Source organism: Ambystoma mexicanum, chromosome 12 (assembly GCF_040938575.1).
Source record: "Ambystoma mexicanum isolate Mex_15411 chromosome 12, UKY_AmexF1_1, whole genome shotgun sequence".
Classification (NCBI taxonomy): Eukaryota; Metazoa; Chordata; class Amphibia; order Caudata; family Ambystomatidae; genus Ambystoma; species Ambystoma mexicanum.
Genome location: NC_090936.1, coordinates 1,161,149,090 through 1,161,167,940, shown reverse-complemented (window position 1 = coordinate 1,161,167,940; position 18,851 = coordinate 1,161,149,090). Strand labels below are relative to the sequence as shown.

The window sequence follows — 18,851 nt, the reverse complement described above, 5'->3', positions numbered from 1 at the left end:
CAGGACATCGGTCAGGTAATCCACGTTGTAGTTCCCGCCATGCTGACGTGCTTTTCCGTTCACTGAAAGTGTATAATTGTAATACTTGGAATTTTTCTCCTAGAAAGGAAGACAGAGAAATGACATTCAACATCGGACGGACACAGAAGCAGAGTCCAAGAATTGGCTGGCTGCAGGTGTGATTGGAATCTCACTGAACCTTTAACTTGTATCACTGCTGAATGTGTTTCACAGACAATTACATTTCAAAGTAAAGCATGAAGGGATACAAAAGGGAAAAACAAGTTTCTTACATATTTAATTATGAACAATTCAGAAAGGCAATCAACACCCATCACACAGAATGAAGGATGCCCGTTAATAACTAGAAAAGCTTCATACGTTACTTATGCAGTAATGCAAATTCTCCCATAAAGCTGCTCCTTTCAGAAGAACATTAAAAGAATTAGTTTTAAAACTGCATTTTTTGCAACTCATACAAGCTGCAGCCAGTAGCCGTTCCTCCAACAGGACTGTGGTTCATTGTTCAGTCACCAACACCTCTGATTCAGACATACACACCCAGAGGATGGCATGTGGGTGGATGTATGCAACATGTATCAAGAGGAGCAAAAACCAGGCGTAGGTAACTTATGCGTTTTCATTTTAGGTTTTCAAAACGGAGTCTGATGAGAAGAACTATAAAAACCTCTGCAAAAGCGACATGAACCATTAGCAGCGAACTGCCATTTTCCCTTTGTCTCCTTTGGGGATTGAGAACTTTCAGCACAATCAGTGTATCATTAAAGTGTACTGGTGATTTTCTATTTCTTTTAGAGTGATAAATCACTACATGTCACTAAAAATGTATCTCCGTTTGCAGATAAATTGGCCTCCCCAGCATCCATTGGCCTCCACTAGGATTGTGGGCGAAGTGGGTGCTTTGCAGACCCTGCACTGTATTTATGTTACCAGATTGATGAATATTAAGGTCTGGTAGTATTTTATTTTACTGTTGGGCAACTGTCTTTCCACTAGGTTTGGAGTGGGTTGGGTTCACTTGAACACTAATATATATCGCGGGCGTGTAGTTATGGTTAAGTTGCTAAACCCATAGGTTTGTTGGAGCGATGCGTCTTGTGTGTCAATGTTTTTGGGAAACTCCGCCATGGTGGTTTGGAGGACAGTGCAGTGCCGAAAGGGACTGACAAACATAATGTACAGCATGTGGTGGTGGGAAGAAGGGATAGAAATGGTGGGGGAGAGAGAAGTGGCTCATCTGAGATGTGTGACTATTAGGTGGACGAAGACGGTGTTGTGCCCAATGTACTTGTGCGTACTCTGCCAATTCGCCGGTACCTGCACAGGCGACTACCATGTGTGGTGAATGCATGAAGCCTTCGTTATAGCAAGATAGCTTGTGCTGCGACCGGTTATCGTGCTGAATGGTGGTAGCTGAATAGCAGACAGGGAGTGCATTGCAAAACATATTACGGCATGTGGTGGTGGGAAGAAGGGATAGAAAGGGAGGGGGAGTGAGAAGCAATTAATCTGAGATATGTCAACATCTGCACGAGGACGTTGATGTGTCTGCAGTATCCGTGCGCACAACGCCAATTTGCGGGTCTGCGCTCAGTCCGCTATCATGCATGCTGAATGCAGGCAGGTGTGGTTACGGCACGATAGGTGGTGCAGAGACCTCTTTCCGTGGTGAGTGGTGGGAGCTCAATTGCAGAAGGAGAGTGCATTGCAGATGACATGCACATCGTAAGGTAGCGTGTACTCCTGTGTGTTGCATGTGGTAAGGCCGTAGCCCAGTCGATGCACGGTTGGAGGCCTTTTAACATTTAGGTTTCACATTGTTGCCTTCTGTGTGTGGTTAGTCAGCATTGCATACATTGTTCATGCCTTGGGTGTGGTCCTCTTAGCAACTCCTACAGTGTTTACTCCATGGCTGCAGCTAATGGAGTGAACAGTTCTGCAGTGTGTGCACCGAGTGTGGTGTTCTCATACTGTCAGTATAGAAGAGGCTAGGGTTGAAGTGCATGTTCTATGTGCATGGATATGTGCTAAGTCGGTGCCAAAATAAAATGTTGTGTGCATAGAAGTGGATAGGCATGAACTGCATATTTAATAGGATTGCGTAGTGTCCACTGCCCGGAGTGCTGCCTACTGTACTCCACTTTGAGGTATTGCTTTTGTGCACTGAATACAGTATGCCATGTGGTGGTGGGAAGAAGGGATGGAAAGGGTTGGTGAATGAGAAGTGGGTCATACGAGATATCTGAATAGGTGGACCAAGACGATGTGCCTGCAGTATCCGTGCGTACAGCGCCAATTCGCGGGTCTCTGCTCAGGCGACTGCTGAATGCAGGCACTCTTTGTTACAGCACGACAGCTGCTGCGGACACCTCTTACCATGGTGAGTGTTGGAAACTCAATTGCAGAAGGAGAGTGAATTGCACATGACATGCACATTGTAAGGTAGCGTGTACTCCGGTGTATTGCATGTGGTAAGCCCGTAGCCCATTTGCTGCACGGATGGAGGTCTTGCACCGATAAGTGTGCCGTGGTTGCAATTAGGTTTGCCAGTGTTGCCTTCTGCGTGTGGTTCCTCAGCATTGCCTACATTGTTGAATACATGAGTGTGGTGCTTCTTAACACAACCTACACGGTGTACTCCAGGGCTGCAGCTAATGGAGTGAACAGTTCTGCAGTGTGAGCACTGAGTGCAGTGTTGGAATACTGTCAGTATAGAAGAGGGTAGGGTTGAAGTGCATCTTCTATGTGCATGGATACTGTAGTGTGGAAGTGGTTGCAATACTGAAATAGCGTGTGCATAGAAGTGGATAGGGCTGAACTGCATATCGCAAAGGATTGCGTAGTGCCCATTGCGCGGAGTGCTGACTACTGTACTGCAGTATGAGGTATTGCCTTTGTGTACTGAACATAGTGATGTGAGCAGGGCCACCGGTGCGAACATTTCTTTAGTTTGGTTGGCAGGAACACCATACTATGTGAATGAAAGTGGGTATCGGCGGCGGAGGCTAGTTATGTTTGTAGATGCTGCCAACTATAGGATGTTTCCATGCATAGCTGTATTATGGTGCAGAGGTTGGGTAGCAGTGGCACGTGTGTGGAGTGTGGTACTTGGGCACATGTTGCCATGCATGGCTGCATTACTTTGCGGTGGGTGTGGGCAAATCCTAGACAATTGGGTGCATGGCCAAAGGCCTTAGGCCGCAGGCCATGCACCCAGTAGTCAAGGCCTTGCCCACACCCACCGCCGCAATGCAGTTTAGACTGCATCTGTCAGCGGGTGCTCACCTTTACAGAATGGGTGTGGAACACATTTTAGACTTGATAGAGCACCAGAATTCAGCTGACATGCATGCACTGTTGGTTGGGTCGGTTGGCAGTAACACCATCGTATGTGAATGAAAGTGAGTAGGGGTGCCGGAGGCTGTATTAAGTTTGTAGATTCTGCTAAAAAGTGCATTGTTCGATGCATAGCTCTATAACGGTGCAGAGGTTGGGTAAGAGTGCCGGTGGCTGTGGTACATGTGGGGATAGTGGTACTTGGTGACATGTTGCCATGAATGGCTGGCTAACGTTGCGGTGGGTGTGGCCAAGGCCTAGACTATCGGGTGCATGGCCAAACGCTGTAGACCAAGCACCCAAAATTCAAGGCCTTCGCCACACCCACCACAGCAATGCAGTTCTGCCTGCATCTCTCCAAGGGTGGTCACCTTTAGAGAATGGTTGTGGAGCACATTTTACTCTTCATAGAGCACCACAATTGTGCCGACATGCATATAATGTTGGTTCCATGGTTGCGGTCATTATTAGAACATCCTACGGTTTTTGGTGTATGGCTGGAGATTGTGTAGTGGAAAGTCTTGCAGTGTGGCCACTGGGTGCAGTGTTGGAACACTGTCAATATAGAAAAGGGTAGGGTTGAAGTGAATCTTCTATGTGCTTGGATATTATGGTTTGTGTAGCTTCCTGGGAGTAGGCCCAATGTTGTGAAGATTGTGTGGTTTCATTGCCAGTGACATAATACTTTGTGAATGGAAGTGAATAGGGGTAGCGGAGGCAATGGTATGTTTGTGCAATCTGCTGACTGTTACATGTTTACATGCATCACTGTGTTATGGTGCTGGGGTTGGGTAGAAGTGCCGCTGCCTATGTTACCTTTGTGGATTGTGGTTTCTGGCCACATGTTCGCATGCATGGCACCATTATGTTGTGCTGGGTGTGGGCAAGCAGTAGACTCTTGTGTGCATGGTCAAAGGTGTGATGGGTGCCTCTCTGGATGATTTTGGATGCTGAAATCATGGATTTTTTCCAGACCTTTCTAGTAAAGGTCGTTTGGAAGCACATGCGACGTGTACTCTGGAATGTTGAACGGTAAATATGGAGTGCTGTACAGAAATGATAGTGTTGGATGCAGAGTTGTTGGCTGTGATTGCTGCATGCATGCGTGAATATTTCAGAGGCACTTGTAACATAGTTGTAAACGTACTGCACAAAGAGATTTCAAACCTCCATTTTGTGGTGATGGGTTTTTCCATGTGGATGAATGTGGATGCACAAATCTTGCAATCTTTTACTGAACTTTCTACTGGACGTGCTTTCGCATGACAGGACACTTGCAGGTTGAATTTGCAATGGTACCTATGAAGTGTTGTACAGAAATGACAGTGTTAGATGCTAACTTCTTGGATGCATTGGTAGATGTGTGTGCGACTATTTACCCGTACCCAATCAGGTAGTGGTGGACAAAAAGTAGTGGAAAGGGAAGAAGGACTGCTCCTGCTTTACTGGGGCACAGCCTTCGTGGTACTTTGGGGAGCGCATGTGCAACATTCTGCACTTCTCACCATGCTGGCCAATGGAAATGGGACTGTGGGGATTATATATTTCTACAAAAGGAAGGAACAGTCAACACATTCCCCTCCGATAGCAATTTCAAAACACAGTCCTTGAACAAATATAGGCTGCATTCTGTGTTTCAAATCATCATCAGAAAACATTTTCTTCACAAAATATCATTTTTAATATATTAATCTTTTGTTAAGCACAGGTAATACAAAAATTATTAAAACACATATACACAACACAGTCATATACAAAGTAAAAACACTACCACCTCACAGTATCGCAACTAGTATGCTGAAATATTCAACCAGCATACCACACTATTGGCAACTCAATAAATCTCATTTTCCATTGTGTGATAAAGCCCAACTTATATAAGTTTCAGTCCTCTGTGTTCGATGTAACCGGACATTCATCAGGGGCAGAAGTAGTCCTGTGCTTTAGGTAGAATCTTCCTATTCATACACCCATTGCTATCTCTAAGGATGAAAAACAAACATATCACTAATACGGGCATAATAGGTTAAATTTATACACCATAGCCAATCCCTCATCACCACAAGGGTATCAGATATACCGTAAATCATATACCTGAACTAAGGTATCAAGAACTACATGTCTTGTACCTAACAAGTCAGACACATTCTGACTCTTCACTACTAGTATAGGCAGAAAACACTAAAGAGTACCGTAATTAATACTGATAGGGCCAATACCCCAATCATAGGTAATTGCAACATGTCCAATAACGTGGGAGTCATATTAGAATTAAAGATTTTATAGCAAAATTACTCGGCAGTGTGTTTATGCAGCCCAATGGGTCTGCCCAATACTGGAAGTTCTCTTTTGCCCGACTTTGCCTGGCTTGTGCGTATGTTACGACGTGTGACGTCATCGCGCGCCAATCAGCGCGATGCCGTCATGACGTTGTAGATGTTCTTCTTGCTATGGTCTTGTTTGAACGTCTGAACGCCGGTAAAAACAGAGTTTTTGTCCGCTGGTTGCCGCATTTGGATTCTAGGCTTCTACATTTATTGCATGATTGGACAGGCAACTTTCCCGTAATAGGTGAGCGCCACGACATATTGGTTTGAGTAATTGAGGATTGTGTCAGGTAGTGCCTCACTGACATTGTTTCCATTATGAGGTGCTTACTCGGGTCTCATTTGTTTTAGAACTAGAGGGATCCCTGCCAGATAGAGGAAAGAGGCCAGTTTCTTCGGGACGCTACATTGACTGCAGTTTGGAGGACTCTTGGAATAGCCCAAGGGAGGTGAGAACTTCCAGTATTAGGCAGACCCATTGGGCTGCATAAATACACTGCCGAGTAATTTAGTTATAAAATCTTTAATTCTAATATGACTCCCACGTTATTGGATATGTTGAGCGCCACGTCATATTGGTTTGAGTAATTGAGGATTGTGTCAGGGAGTGCTTCACTGACATGGTTTCCATTATGTGCTGCTTACTTGGGTCTCATTTGTTTTAGAACCAGTGGGATCCCTGCCAGATAGAGGAAAGAGGCCAGTTTCTTCAGGACGCTACTTTGACTGCGGATGGGAGGACTCTTGGAATAGCCCGAGGGAGGTGAGAATTTCCAGGATTAGGCAGACCCATTGGGCTGCATAAACACACTGCCGAGTAATTTTGCTATAAAATCTTTAATTCTAATATGACTCCCACGTTATTGGACATGTTGCAATTACCTATGATTGGGGTATTGGCCCTATCAGTATTAATTACGGTACTCTATAGTGTTTTCTGCCTATACTAGTAGTGAAGAGTCAGAATGTGTCTGACTTGTTAGGTACAAGACATGTAGTTCTTGATACCTTAGTTCAGGTATATGATTTACGGTATATCTGATACCCTTGTGGTGATGAGGGATTGGCTATGGTGTATAAATTTAACCTATTATGCCCGTATTAGTGATATGTTTGTTTGTTTTTCATCCTTAGAGATAGCAATTGGTGTATGAATAGGAAGATTCTACCTAAAGCACAGGACTACTTCTGCCCCTGATGAATGTCCGGTTACATCGAACACAGAGGACTGAAACTTATATAAGTTGGGCTTTGTCACACAATGGAAAATGAGATTTATTGAGTTGCCAATAGTGTGGTATGCTGGTTGAATATTTCAGCATACTAGTTGCGATACTGTGAGGTGGTAGTGTTTTTACTTTGTATATGACTGTGTTGTGTATATGTGTTTTAATAATTTTTGTATTACCTGTGCTTAACAAAAGATTAATATATTAAAAATGATATTTTGTGAAGAAAATGTTTTCTGATGATGATTTGAAACACAGAATGCAGCCTATATTTGTTCAAGGGCTGTGTTTCGAAATTGCTATCGGAGGGGAATGTGTTGACTGTTCCTTCCTTTTGTAGAAATATATATCTCATATCCTCACTTAGTAGGAGGGAATATCACCAAAGTGTGGGGTTTCCCCTGCAGAATAATTACTGTGGGGATTATGCAATCAGGTACTGTCAGTGTGATTCACAGGAAGGGGCGGTCATACTGTTGTACATTACTCTGCGTAGTGAGGCTGGCTGACATGGCAAAACGCATTGTGTTGACTTTGGGTGATGCCTTTGTGATAGATCTGCACAAGTATGCCAACTTTAGTTTGGAAGGAGTGGACGCATTGTGGAGCGCTGTCTATGACCGCAGTTTCGCCGATATGAATGCACTTTACAGAGGCCTGGCCACTTTGTCTCGTGTTGATGTTGTCGTCGTGCATTACGGGGTTGCATTTGGGTTACGTGGCTTGGTTAGGTCTGTTCTGTCGACTGAGGAGGTTGCTGAATGTAGTGAAGAGGCTTTTTTTCCACTGTCCAGGTGCTTTTCTCATCCATAACACCAAAAAGAGTATAGGGCAATGCTAACATATGCTGTTCGGAGCCAGAGGTTGGAAGGAGTCTCATCAACAGAGGCATGTCCAATTTTGTGTCCACTGGTGGGATGTTCTTCTGCAACAATGACCTCATTAGTTGTGGAAATGCAGAGTTTTCACAAGCAAATGGCATTTCGTTGCCGCCCATTGGTAATGCTGTTTTGTTTGCCCATTTGCAGGATGCTTTGTAGTTTACTGTAACAATGTGAGCACAAGAAAACACAAAATCAAATAAATAAAGCGGTTTCTCTGGAAGCACCAAAAAAACCAAATAAAGGCTCTTTTCAGAGCCGCCCCTTAAAACTAACTCCCCCTACCCTGGCAGCAATTTATTCCCCCACACTTGCATGCAGCACGAAAGGCAAATCTGGGGATTTTGAGGATGGCGGCCATGGAAATGGGACTATGGAGGCAGAGGGATTGCGCAATAACGTTCCTGTGCGTGGTGTGTACGCAGAGGACTGTTCTACAGAACTGATACTGTTACATGGAGAGCTCTTCAATGTGATTGGTGGATGCGTGTGGAACATTGCAACAGTACGCAATGACGGCGTGCAGGAAAGAAGAAAGTGGAAATGAAAAAAGGAATGTTTCTGCTTTATTGGGGCACAGCCCTCGCTGTCCTTGGGGAAACGCACGTGCACATTCTACGGTTTTCAGCATGCTACCCATGGGATTGGGACAGTGGGGACTCTCGCACCTGAGGGTGTGGGTCACAGGAACTGCCATTCATACTTTTCTCCATTACTGTGCGCACTAAGCCAGGCTGACATGGTTGCTATTTCTTGCAAAGGTAATGTAGCACAGCAGATTTGGTCCAACATCACTTACAGGGCAAACCTATGTGGCCTGCTACACTGTTCTGAAAAGCTACAAACAGATTGCAGAGCACCTCTGGGGTGTGGCCTTTTGTAGGGCTGCTATGGAGAACTTGCATCCAGAAAGCAGGCCTACATTGTTCAAAAACATACATACATGTGCAACGTCACATTGTGGTGTGTTTAGAAGCGTGTACTTTCGAAAAACACTGTGTACATTGCACCACACTGTACTTTTCCACTGTCCGAGGGTCCGGATCGTGTCCCCGAAATAAGGGCCCATGTGCAACATGGCTGCGGTCGCTCGGTGACGTCGCCACTGTGCTCCTTTGGGACGGTGTCTACAGGACGCGTTTTGAGCGGAATACGTTGTGCGCATGTGCGTAGGTGTCCTATGGACACCGTTGCCACTTCTCTACTGAATAATAGTGCAACACACGTGCGCCAACCATTTTGGGAGACGCTGGGTGTTCATAGCGTATAGCAGGTGGGATGTTTATTTGTATCGACCTAATTAAAGTTTGTTCGCATATGCTGTACAGAGGAGGTTACCAGGACACAGATACACATGCGTGTACTTGCATAATGAACAAACGCACGCTCCCACACGTAATTGTAGGTGGTGCACAACATGCAGACATGCGGATCGTGGTGGCGTCGTATGGATGCCTCCATTGTCATTGCGGATAGGCCGGGCAGGTGCGGTCTCCGAAGGACACCTACCTTTTCCTTAATTGCGGTCATTCCTAAGAGGACTGTGTGCCGCTGAGTCCGAACGCCATTAAAAAAAAAAAAAACAATACCACATATTCACTCAGTAACAATTAAAATATCAACGTTTACCTGCACACATTCATACACACCATTAAGAAAGGGAATGGGTAGCAGAAGTGGATACTTATTGTGGGGAATTGCACAAGTTGGTTGTGAGGGGAGGAAGAGATTGAGGTATCACCGTAACGTCTCCCATCACACAGATTTTGAGGGGATGGCGGCCTGTAACATGGGGAAGGGGACACGTGCATGTCTGCCAGTGCTGGTTTATTTTGTCCATAGTATACCCTTGTACGCCATGTTTCAAAGGCGGCACAATTTTTCACCAATTTTTCCATTTTGGCTTCCAGCCTGTCCATTTTGCTATTTACAGAGGTCTTTCCTTTCATATGCCTGTATGATGTTGTGGAAGGGGTGACGCTTATGCTGTCTGGCTTTCCTTTCCAATATGTTCTGTTACAGAAAAGAAAATGTGTTAGGTGTACACGAAGCAATATATATTACATAATGTACGTTTTACACTACAGTGAGTAGCAATGGGGTTAGTATCGCAAGTCATTGTGTCATGAGGGAAATGTTCTTCCAGCCACTGTAAGGTGCTTGCCATTGCTACGTTCACAAAAAAAAAACCTGCTTCTGTACCATTGTATACTGCACCACCTGCGCAATTATCAGACAAAATGTAGTGTGCTTGCTACGTTGAGGTGATGTTCTGGTCTAGGTACTTTCCCGTCCTTATTGTGGCCGTTCGTTCTTTGGTCTCATGCACAGTAGCAGTGAGGTAAGATTGTTGAAGGGAGACGTCACTTCTGTTGTTGGTGCATTCCGTTATGGTGTACTCCGTATGCCTTTCCGCTGTTTGCTTTATAAGTGCACATTTTGCAGACCTACTCTATGTTCCCTTGCAAATCATGAACATGCTACCGCTTGCATATGTTCCTTGTGTTTGCTGGTACCACTATGTAAGAGAGCCCCTGCCTTTCTGAGCGGGTTGGATGCCACCAGATGTCCGCGACCAGATGCATACTCCAAGACTGCTGTGCGCATTAACATGGTGCCCACAGGTTCAGTATGTTGTACAGTACATCGTCAAAAAGTAAGGGTATCCTGGTAAAAGCCTATGCAATTCAGTGAACAAAAAAAATTGCTGAAGGAACATTATGCTTAAGTTTCTCCAGTAAAAACCTATGAAATTCACTGACAAAAAACAAACATTGTTAAAGGGACGTTATGGTTCAGTTGCCCTAAGAAACAGCTACCAAATTTAGTGCAACAAGTACTGCAAAAGGGACATTACAGTTATTTTGCACTAATAACAACCGATCCATATTATGGTTACAAGTAAAACCGAAACCCCCCCCAGAAATTTGTCAGTTATGGTATGCTAAGCAACCATAACTTGCGCCACTACTGTGCTCTGCTAAGACTAACACACAAGACAAAGATGACATCACAAATGTCATTGATGACATCACATGTCAAAATAATTTTGATGAAAAGTCCTTACAAGGGTCTGCGTTTATAATGTTGGTAATAAGATGTGAGGGGTGATCGGGAGACCTATCATTAACTATTTAATGTATTAAATAATGTAGTACTGTAAACAGCATTGCATTGGAGTGTTGTTAATACAGCAACCTAATCTAATATAAACATAGGCAATGGCTGCAGCATGTACCATAGAAGTACAATATTTATAAGCTTGTCATGTTGAAATGTACAATAATGAATGCTAACTTTTGTGAGTTTTGAGTAATGGTAAACATGTAATAAGTAGCTAACAAATCAAGACTTACTACACTTGTGCTAGTAAAAACAATACATATGAAGAACCACAGTGCATACAAATCATAGCCACATACAGGGAAAACAAAAGTAAGAAAGAAAGAAACGGCATCATCATAAAATGTTAATAAGATTACAGTTTACCTTCATGTATACAAATGAATTGTGTGTTTGAGGCCTGCTTTCCCTCCCCCCGCCCCCATGTATGTGCACCATCAGCTGAGACTATAATCCAAAGTAACGTACTTTAAGAACATATGACACTGTTAACGTATAGCACTTTTTCAATTTTAATATTCTGCCAGTCAGTGAACGAAACCACCTGGCCTAGATATGTCAGTGAACAAAAACAAGTGGCCCAAATATGTGATGTCATCAGTGATGTCATCAATGACATTTGTGATGTCATCTTTGATGTCCTGGGTGTTAGTCTTAGCAGAGCACAGTAGTGGCATGAGTTATGGTTGCTTAGCTTACCATAACTGGTGAATTTCTGGGGGTTTTCGGTTTTACTTGTAAACATAATATGGATAGGTTGTTATTAGTGCAAAGTAACTAATGTCCCTTTGCAGTACTTGTTGCACCAAATTTGATAGGGGTTTCTTAGGGCAACTGAACCATAACATCCCTTTAACAACGTTTATTGTCAAAGATATATTATATATACACACATACATACACACATACTGTAGTGTCTCTTTCTTACCTGAAAGGACTAAGTTGAACAGGGTCTTAACGAGTGCAATACTTCAATATTATATTATAATTCAATTGTACCGGGAGGATAGCTCAGCGGCAGCGTGCGCGTCTTGGAAGCAAGATGACACGAAGCAACAACAGGTTCAATCCCCGGGTCCGCGCTTAGAAACCTCTGGGTGTTTAAGCACGTTATAAATACGAAACAAAGACACTTTTTTTTTTTAAAAACACGATTACGCAACTAAGAAAAACAAGCAATTCCCGTAACAGCGCCTCGATGCCTGCGGGCTGTGTGAGCGCTTTATAAATGTAAAATAAATACTTTTAATAAATAGCATGCACATTGTCAGTAGATTATATGCAGTGTTCTTTGTTGTGTGCCTAATTGTACCTAGACATCAATCCATTCCCCACCTAAGAGTGAAGCCAGACTGCTCGGCTATGTTACCACATAGTATTCTGGACAAGCTTGCTGTCCCCCACACCCTCATAACACAAGTGGTTTGATCTTCTGATCCCCACTGAGCCCGCAACAAGCAGTTTCCAAAAATCTTCCTGGGAAGGAAGGAAAGGAAGGGAGGAAAATGGAGAAGGCAGCAAAGGGCAAATTGGTGAGAGTGCTAAAAAGAGGGCGCCACAAGGCAGTTGTCTGAATATCCTTTCAAAAAAAGTTCATACAGTGGTGGAGGAGGGTCCAACATATTACAAGCAAAGATCTTGTAAATCCATCAGGCAAAGGTATTCATTACCACAAGGAGAAGCTCAATAACCCCAGGGGTCTCCCTATATGTACAATTGCCTGATGCTCAACCACCGTTTGTTGACTTCAGAATACCAGGTAAAGGTAGGTGGTAGGAGAGTGTAGGTGGGCCAACACCAGAGCCTGACATCTACAAAACCGACGAGAAAGACTCTGAAGCCCAAGAGAATAGTGAGGAGCGCTATAAATGCCAGAGACCGAGAATGACCGTCTTAAGCCAAGAAAGCGTGCCTGAACTATCAAGAGAGGGGAAAGACTGAGGCCACAGTCCTAAAGGAAGACGGACTGTTTTGTGAAATCCTAACCCTGACCTGGGAGCCCAATAAAAGCCATAATCCCCTGTTTGATATAAAATAAAAGGATAAAGTGATCTTGTAGATGGTGGAAAGTCTCTGGTTGCCCCTTCGGTTTAGACAGCACTCATTTCTGTTTCGGAGAGTACCGTGGTCCAAGAGCTTCTAGAGGTGAACACAGGGGAGCAGTGTTATAAGATCCTTCTTTTGATCCGGCGGGAACAGGTGGAAGAGACAAGCAGGATTTCCTTTGGCAAAGGGAGATTCAGAGCTTCACCCACCAGGGGATCAGACTCCAGACCCCCTGGAGGGTGAAGCTCTGCAATTCCATTTGCCAAAAAGGAGCACCGCTAGAAATGAGGATCCATAGGGACATCTCAACTTCTCCAGTTCCTTCCACAAAGTTCCATGGAAAGGTTGGGTCCCCACAAACAGCGCAACCCCAGTCCTCCAATTGCCATAGGTTTTAAGGCTGCAGCTATATATGTGCAATGTTTACACAGGCTCTATGCGTCTCTTTGTATGAATGAAACTGGTTAGGACTTGTAGGGCTGCAAACAGCCAATTACACATTTCAAACCTAGAGCGAATCATGGCTTTACCAGAGATGGGCTGTCCATGATGCAACAGCCGCTCAGAGTTGAAGTGGCATGTCCTTCCGTTAGGAGGCATGGGTCCCCTCAGCCCAGGCTTTTGGCATTCAGGAGTAGATTTAGAGCTATTTTTCTTTTGGCCAACAGAGCCAAACAAAAAGGCTACAGAGGTGCACTAGGGGACTGTTAATGGGACCACCACAGGACAGTAGTGTTCCACTACTAGGCAATTCTCTGCCGATCGCTCGACATGACTTTCCTCCTGGTGGGCCCAACCAGTTACGGGTCCTGCATCAGCGATGTAGTCTTCCTAGAGCTCCAGGGAGTCCTGGTCCTGCATCTGGAACACAGCTTCCGAAAGTGGGGACATCTCCTTGTTACTGGCCTCTCGTGCAGCCTGGTTCTGTGAATTTTCACAAGAGGCAAACACTTTGGGAACCATTGGCCTGTGTTTAAAGGGCCTGGAGACCCTGTAACTGTTTTAGTGTTTGCAGAATCGCTTTTCATATGGTTTCTTATGTTTACAGGATCATGATGGGCAGTGGAGTTGTTCTCCCTATACCCTGCTCCTGCCTGTGGCACAACAATGCTAGCTAGGGTTCGTCCCAAGACCACCCTCGGACAAGCATCACACTGCAAGTGGCCCCCCAACTACTGCACTACCCACTTAACCTATGTCACAGAACTAAAACAAAGCCTGAATAACCAAATGACAACTGGTATTAGCAAGTGTAACTAGAAACGGTAACAAATTATGGCATAGAAATAAATAAGGCAATTTATGTAACCCAGGACAGTGCCATTTTCAATGCAGATGAAAACTAGATCGCATTCCCACATTCTTAAAACCAATTCTATAGCTGAATCAGGTATCCATTCATGGAGATCACCTTACAGTGGTGTATGTGATGGGAATTTCCAGCCACTTACCAAAGCAAACCAGTAATTCCAGCCAGGAGGGACATGCTCTAAACCACCAGCATCTTCATCTCCGTACTGAAAGAAAAAAAACAAAGACACAAACAGTAATGTCATTTGACATGATCAGGGAGCAGCAAGGAAATCACTTCTTGACCACACATGAAAACAACTCGAAATACTCATGCCAGCAGAGTTAACCAGCAGGCATAACATCTTCTTTAGCTTAACACCATTTTTTATACTTGGTAATACTGCAGTTCTAAAATTCACCATTTATTGTATGGATGTTATATTATTGGTTGTTAAATAGTAGGGCTTCTGCCATTTTCATGGCCACTTGGTGCTTAGAGACCTGCGAGAGTTGGGTTGGAGTTAGTTGGGGTGGGGTAAGTTAGTAGAAGTAACAGGGAGGTGAGCAAGTGCATTGTTAATAAATGGGGGCTGAGGGCGTATAAGCTTTTAGGTGGTTTAGGCAGCTTTGTGTTCACCGAGATCTGGCCGAGATATTTCCTGGAATGGGTAGATTTAGTTTCATCTCCACGATTTTTAAAGTGATTTGGTTGTGGCAATTTCACTGAGGCCATATAATCCTCATCCTCTTTCCCTGAATGGAGGACGAACCCCCCCCACCCCCGCCGCCCATAAGCACACCCCACCACCCCCACTCAGACTACCCCCTTGTCTCACCCCTACACACCAACTGCCTATCTAACATTTATGTATGTATAGGGTCATGTAATAAAATTGTCAAACATTCCACTTTAAAAATTGTGGGATGACACCACTGCAGACAGATTGGGTCAACAAACAAAATCGCACTTGTTACCAAACAGGTTAATGCATGCATGTCATGTGCTTTGGTGTTGTAGGCACATGCATCGGACGTGGAGTGGTTTAGTATTAGGGTGGTATGAAGGGAAATGATGTCGGTTATGGTGGTAGGTTGGAAGGTCAGTTTGCAGTTCATATTCACTTTGAGCAAGACCAACAGGGCACTGCCATGGGTATGCTTCCTCCATCCGGTCCATAGTGCATAATAAATGTAATTCAGTACTACATTGCAAGATAGTAAATATTTGACATGTGTCAAATTTTCAAATGAACATTAGCATAAACAAATCAGCAGAACATAACCGACTACCTCTTCACAGTACCGGTCAGAATTGTAATGCACGGTTTTGTGACATGTGCTCTGTGGGTAGAAGATCTGAAAACTTCCCAAGGTACCCAAACCACACTAGTAATGCTAATACAAACTGTGTGACTGCAGCGTGGCATATGGTTTACTGCATTAGTAGCTAGTGCATGGTGCATGTCTATCCATGCAGAATTGTCACCACATGTTATGCAGTGTGGCTCTATGGTTTAGAATATCTGAGGTGTCAGTGGATAGTCCGAAGGTGGTCCTGGACAAGTCGACCATAAATTGCAAGCCCAGCGTTGCAGTATTACGAAGTGACTGGAAACTGTGTAACATATCCCATCATTGCAAAGTGTAACGTAAGAAGAAGCACTAAGACAAGGCATATGCACTGTGTGCTGTGAGCGTGATGTGTTGGTAGAGTATGTGTACTGTTTCGTGACACATGCTCTACGGATACACAAATCTGAAAATGTCCCAAGGTAATGTGGCAAGTTAGAATCAAGAGACGGACAAGGTGGCATTTTGGGTTAGGCATTTCTTTATTGGTAATCTAGCCCTAATCTAAAAGAAATTAAAGAAATCAAAGAGTGCTCATCAGGTTGTCCTACAAAATGAGCAATGCCTGCCATCCAGAAACCTGTTCTAGTCCCAATGCTGTCCTTACTACTATAAACAAAAAATCCCAACTTTAACAAAGTTACAAGAAGGGTCTTTGCCCAAGCAAAAGAATGGTGTGTGGTTTCTGACCCCACCCTGATGTCGCTATCGGAAAAAAATCCTTTTTGCCCAGTTCAAGTCAGGACACCAAATCTCTCTCCCTGGGTTAACCAGGTGTTTGTCTCCCTCTTGTGGTAACGCTGTGGTTCATAACTCCAGACCAGATACTCTCCTTGGACTCCCCACCAAGGAATCTTGTGGTATTTTCTTCAGTTCTCTCCCGATTGTTACCCCTACCGAGTTCAGTTTCCCTAAGCCCGCCTCGGGTTCTGGTTGGGCCTTTACGCCCCCCTCCTGGTTTCCTGGATCGACCGTGGACCTTCTGTCTAGGTTTGGTCCACATGTGTGTGGGCATTCCAGTAGGCTGATGCAGCTTCTCCCTTCCAGCTTCTTCCCAGTAGTCTGCATCTCATGGAGCTGGCACTCCCTTCTCGCTGTCCTCCTGCGGGGCTTCAGTGTCGTTCCTTATTGCGCTGTGTTAGGGAGAATTCTCATAAATGGCTAATTTCCCTTAACTACTGAGTCCCTCAGCAGCTTTGCTGGATTTCTAGGATTTATTTTACCTGGTAAAAGCGTGAGCCTTTTCCCCACTCTTACATGTGTTTTGCTGTGTGTGTTTTCGCCTTTTGTATGTTCTTGGGCTCTGAAGCCTCACCTACTCCATGAGCACCACTTTTTTGTGTGTTACACAGCACCTTCAGTGCTGTGACACAGGGTTGTCTTTAGACTTCCCACTGACACCATTTTTCTGGGGCTGACTAATGTCCCCCAGAAAAGGGTAAAGTTGCCATTAACTTTACTTTAGTCACTTTAAGCCACAGACCCAGTACACCGCATCTAACATGGAGTATTGGAACGGGTTAACTCTTATCCCTTTTTGTCTGTGTCTCTTACACTAAGACTTGGCTGGTGGCAGTGGCTACCCTAACTTTTCTACCGTGATTATCTTATATAAACGTGGTATCGTTTTGGGCTATTATATTAGCCTTGAACATAAACCCGCTTGACCAAATACATTTTATTTTGGCTCCGGCTGCGTTTAGTCGCCATTTCTTTTTTTTAAAGTCTTTCTTGTGTTTTTCTCTGCGCGCCAAACCGGGGAGGATTCCTCTATTCGCTGTCTTTTTGTGGGTTTCTGCACAAAAACTAAGGTGCCTGAAAACTAGGTAGGCAGGATGTGAGGGAGGGATCTTCGGACCCCATGCCATGGGTTCCCTTGGTAACCCAAGTCGCACTCTTGTCCGATTGGCTAACGGGACTGGCCTTGCCAGGCCAGCCACCCTGCTGTGTGATTGACAGCCAGGCTGTATGAATGGGGGATAACTGCATAAAAAGCAGAGTCGCCACTGGAACGAAAGAACCAATGAGGAACTGGAAGAATAGGACCCCTACAACGACTTAACCGACCAGTGAAGCTCTGCTGCAGGTCCGAATCTCCAGAATCCAATGACAGAGGAGATCCTCCAGGAAACTTCTTCTCTTGAGCTGGTGGGACCAACCAGTTCGCCCAAACTGCAAGCCAGGACCCCTCCTCGGGTCGAATTCGCTGTACAGAGCTACCGTGGGCCGGATAGTCAGAAAGGTCGGACCCTGCTTGGGTTTTAAGGAACGCACTTTTTATTTGTTGTTTTGCTCTGTTGCTGGCTTCTTCCCTGGGTGGCGCAGGACCCTCCAGTCTTCCTACTTCATGTCAGTCCGACAGTCGCTTCAGGAACCGTGAGTGTGCAGGAACCACCAGGAACGTCTGCCGCAGCTACAGCTCCCTCTCCATTTTAAGGTACTGTGCAGATCCGGTTGTCAGTTATGTTCAAGCGCGTTGAAAGTGTGAAATCTTTCTCCAATCCGAGGGCTTGTCCTGCTCTTCTCTTTGAACTAACTTTTCTATCAACCATCCTCGTCCGGAATCTGTGCCACAAACTTTACCGCAAACTACCCTGAACTGTGTGATCTTGAGCAAAAGACTTTTGATCCACTGACTTTGGCCTTAAGCCTTTTCTAGCTGAACTCCTCACTGTAGTCTCTCTTGTTCAATTGCCCTGAGTACTTACCTGATGGTTTGATTCTAATTTCTGATAACTTTGTCTTTCCCTCCCTTTTAAATTGCTGGAGTGCAATTTTGCTCCCACTTCATTTTGTGAGCTTAACTTGTCTGGAATTTAAGGGAAGGGGTGTGGTGCATTTATGATTGTGATTTTTGACTTGCTTATAATAGTGAAATGTTATACAACTGTTGAGTAAATAAATATATATTCTTTTTTACTTAGAAACCTTGAGTCAGTGTTTGCCTGAATCATAGTAATTGCTATCCTTTGTGTAGCTATTTGATACTGCTCACTTACTCTTGAGAGGAGTCTGGCTGCTCTGCTACTGCTACCACTTTAACTGTGTAGTACATGCTTGTACCAAAGGTGAAATTGTACCGTCACTTGTAGTCTTAATTGTGTGTGGTGTTCCTAAAGAGTACTGCATATAATTCTGCATAACACGCTGCTCGTTAGCGGATCAGGCATCCCTCTCCCCCTGCTCGACTCCCCTGGGCAAGGCATCTCTGGTCTGTGTCTCAGCAGGGTTGTCTAGCGTTCCAT

The 18,851-nt window shown here is 44.5% G+C and overlaps 1 protein-coding gene across 2 annotated transcripts in view; it reads right to left on the bottom strand.

Annotated features, from left to right (window-relative positions):
* The window catches only part of GNS (glucosamine (N-acetyl)-6-sulfatase), a 465,071-nt gene that overhangs the window by 405,365 nt on the left and 40,855 nt on the right, over window positions 1-18,851 (bottom strand). For both annotated transcript variants that reach the window (XM_069629767.1, XM_069629768.1), the window contains exons 4-5: window positions 14,415-14,480; window positions 1-99 (exon numbers count right to left, since the gene is read on the bottom strand). In XM_069629767.1, coding sequence (XP_069485868.1) covers window positions 1-99; window positions 14,415-14,480 — 165 coding nt within the window. The remainder of the gene's footprint in view (window positions 100-14,414; window positions 14,481-18,851) is intronic.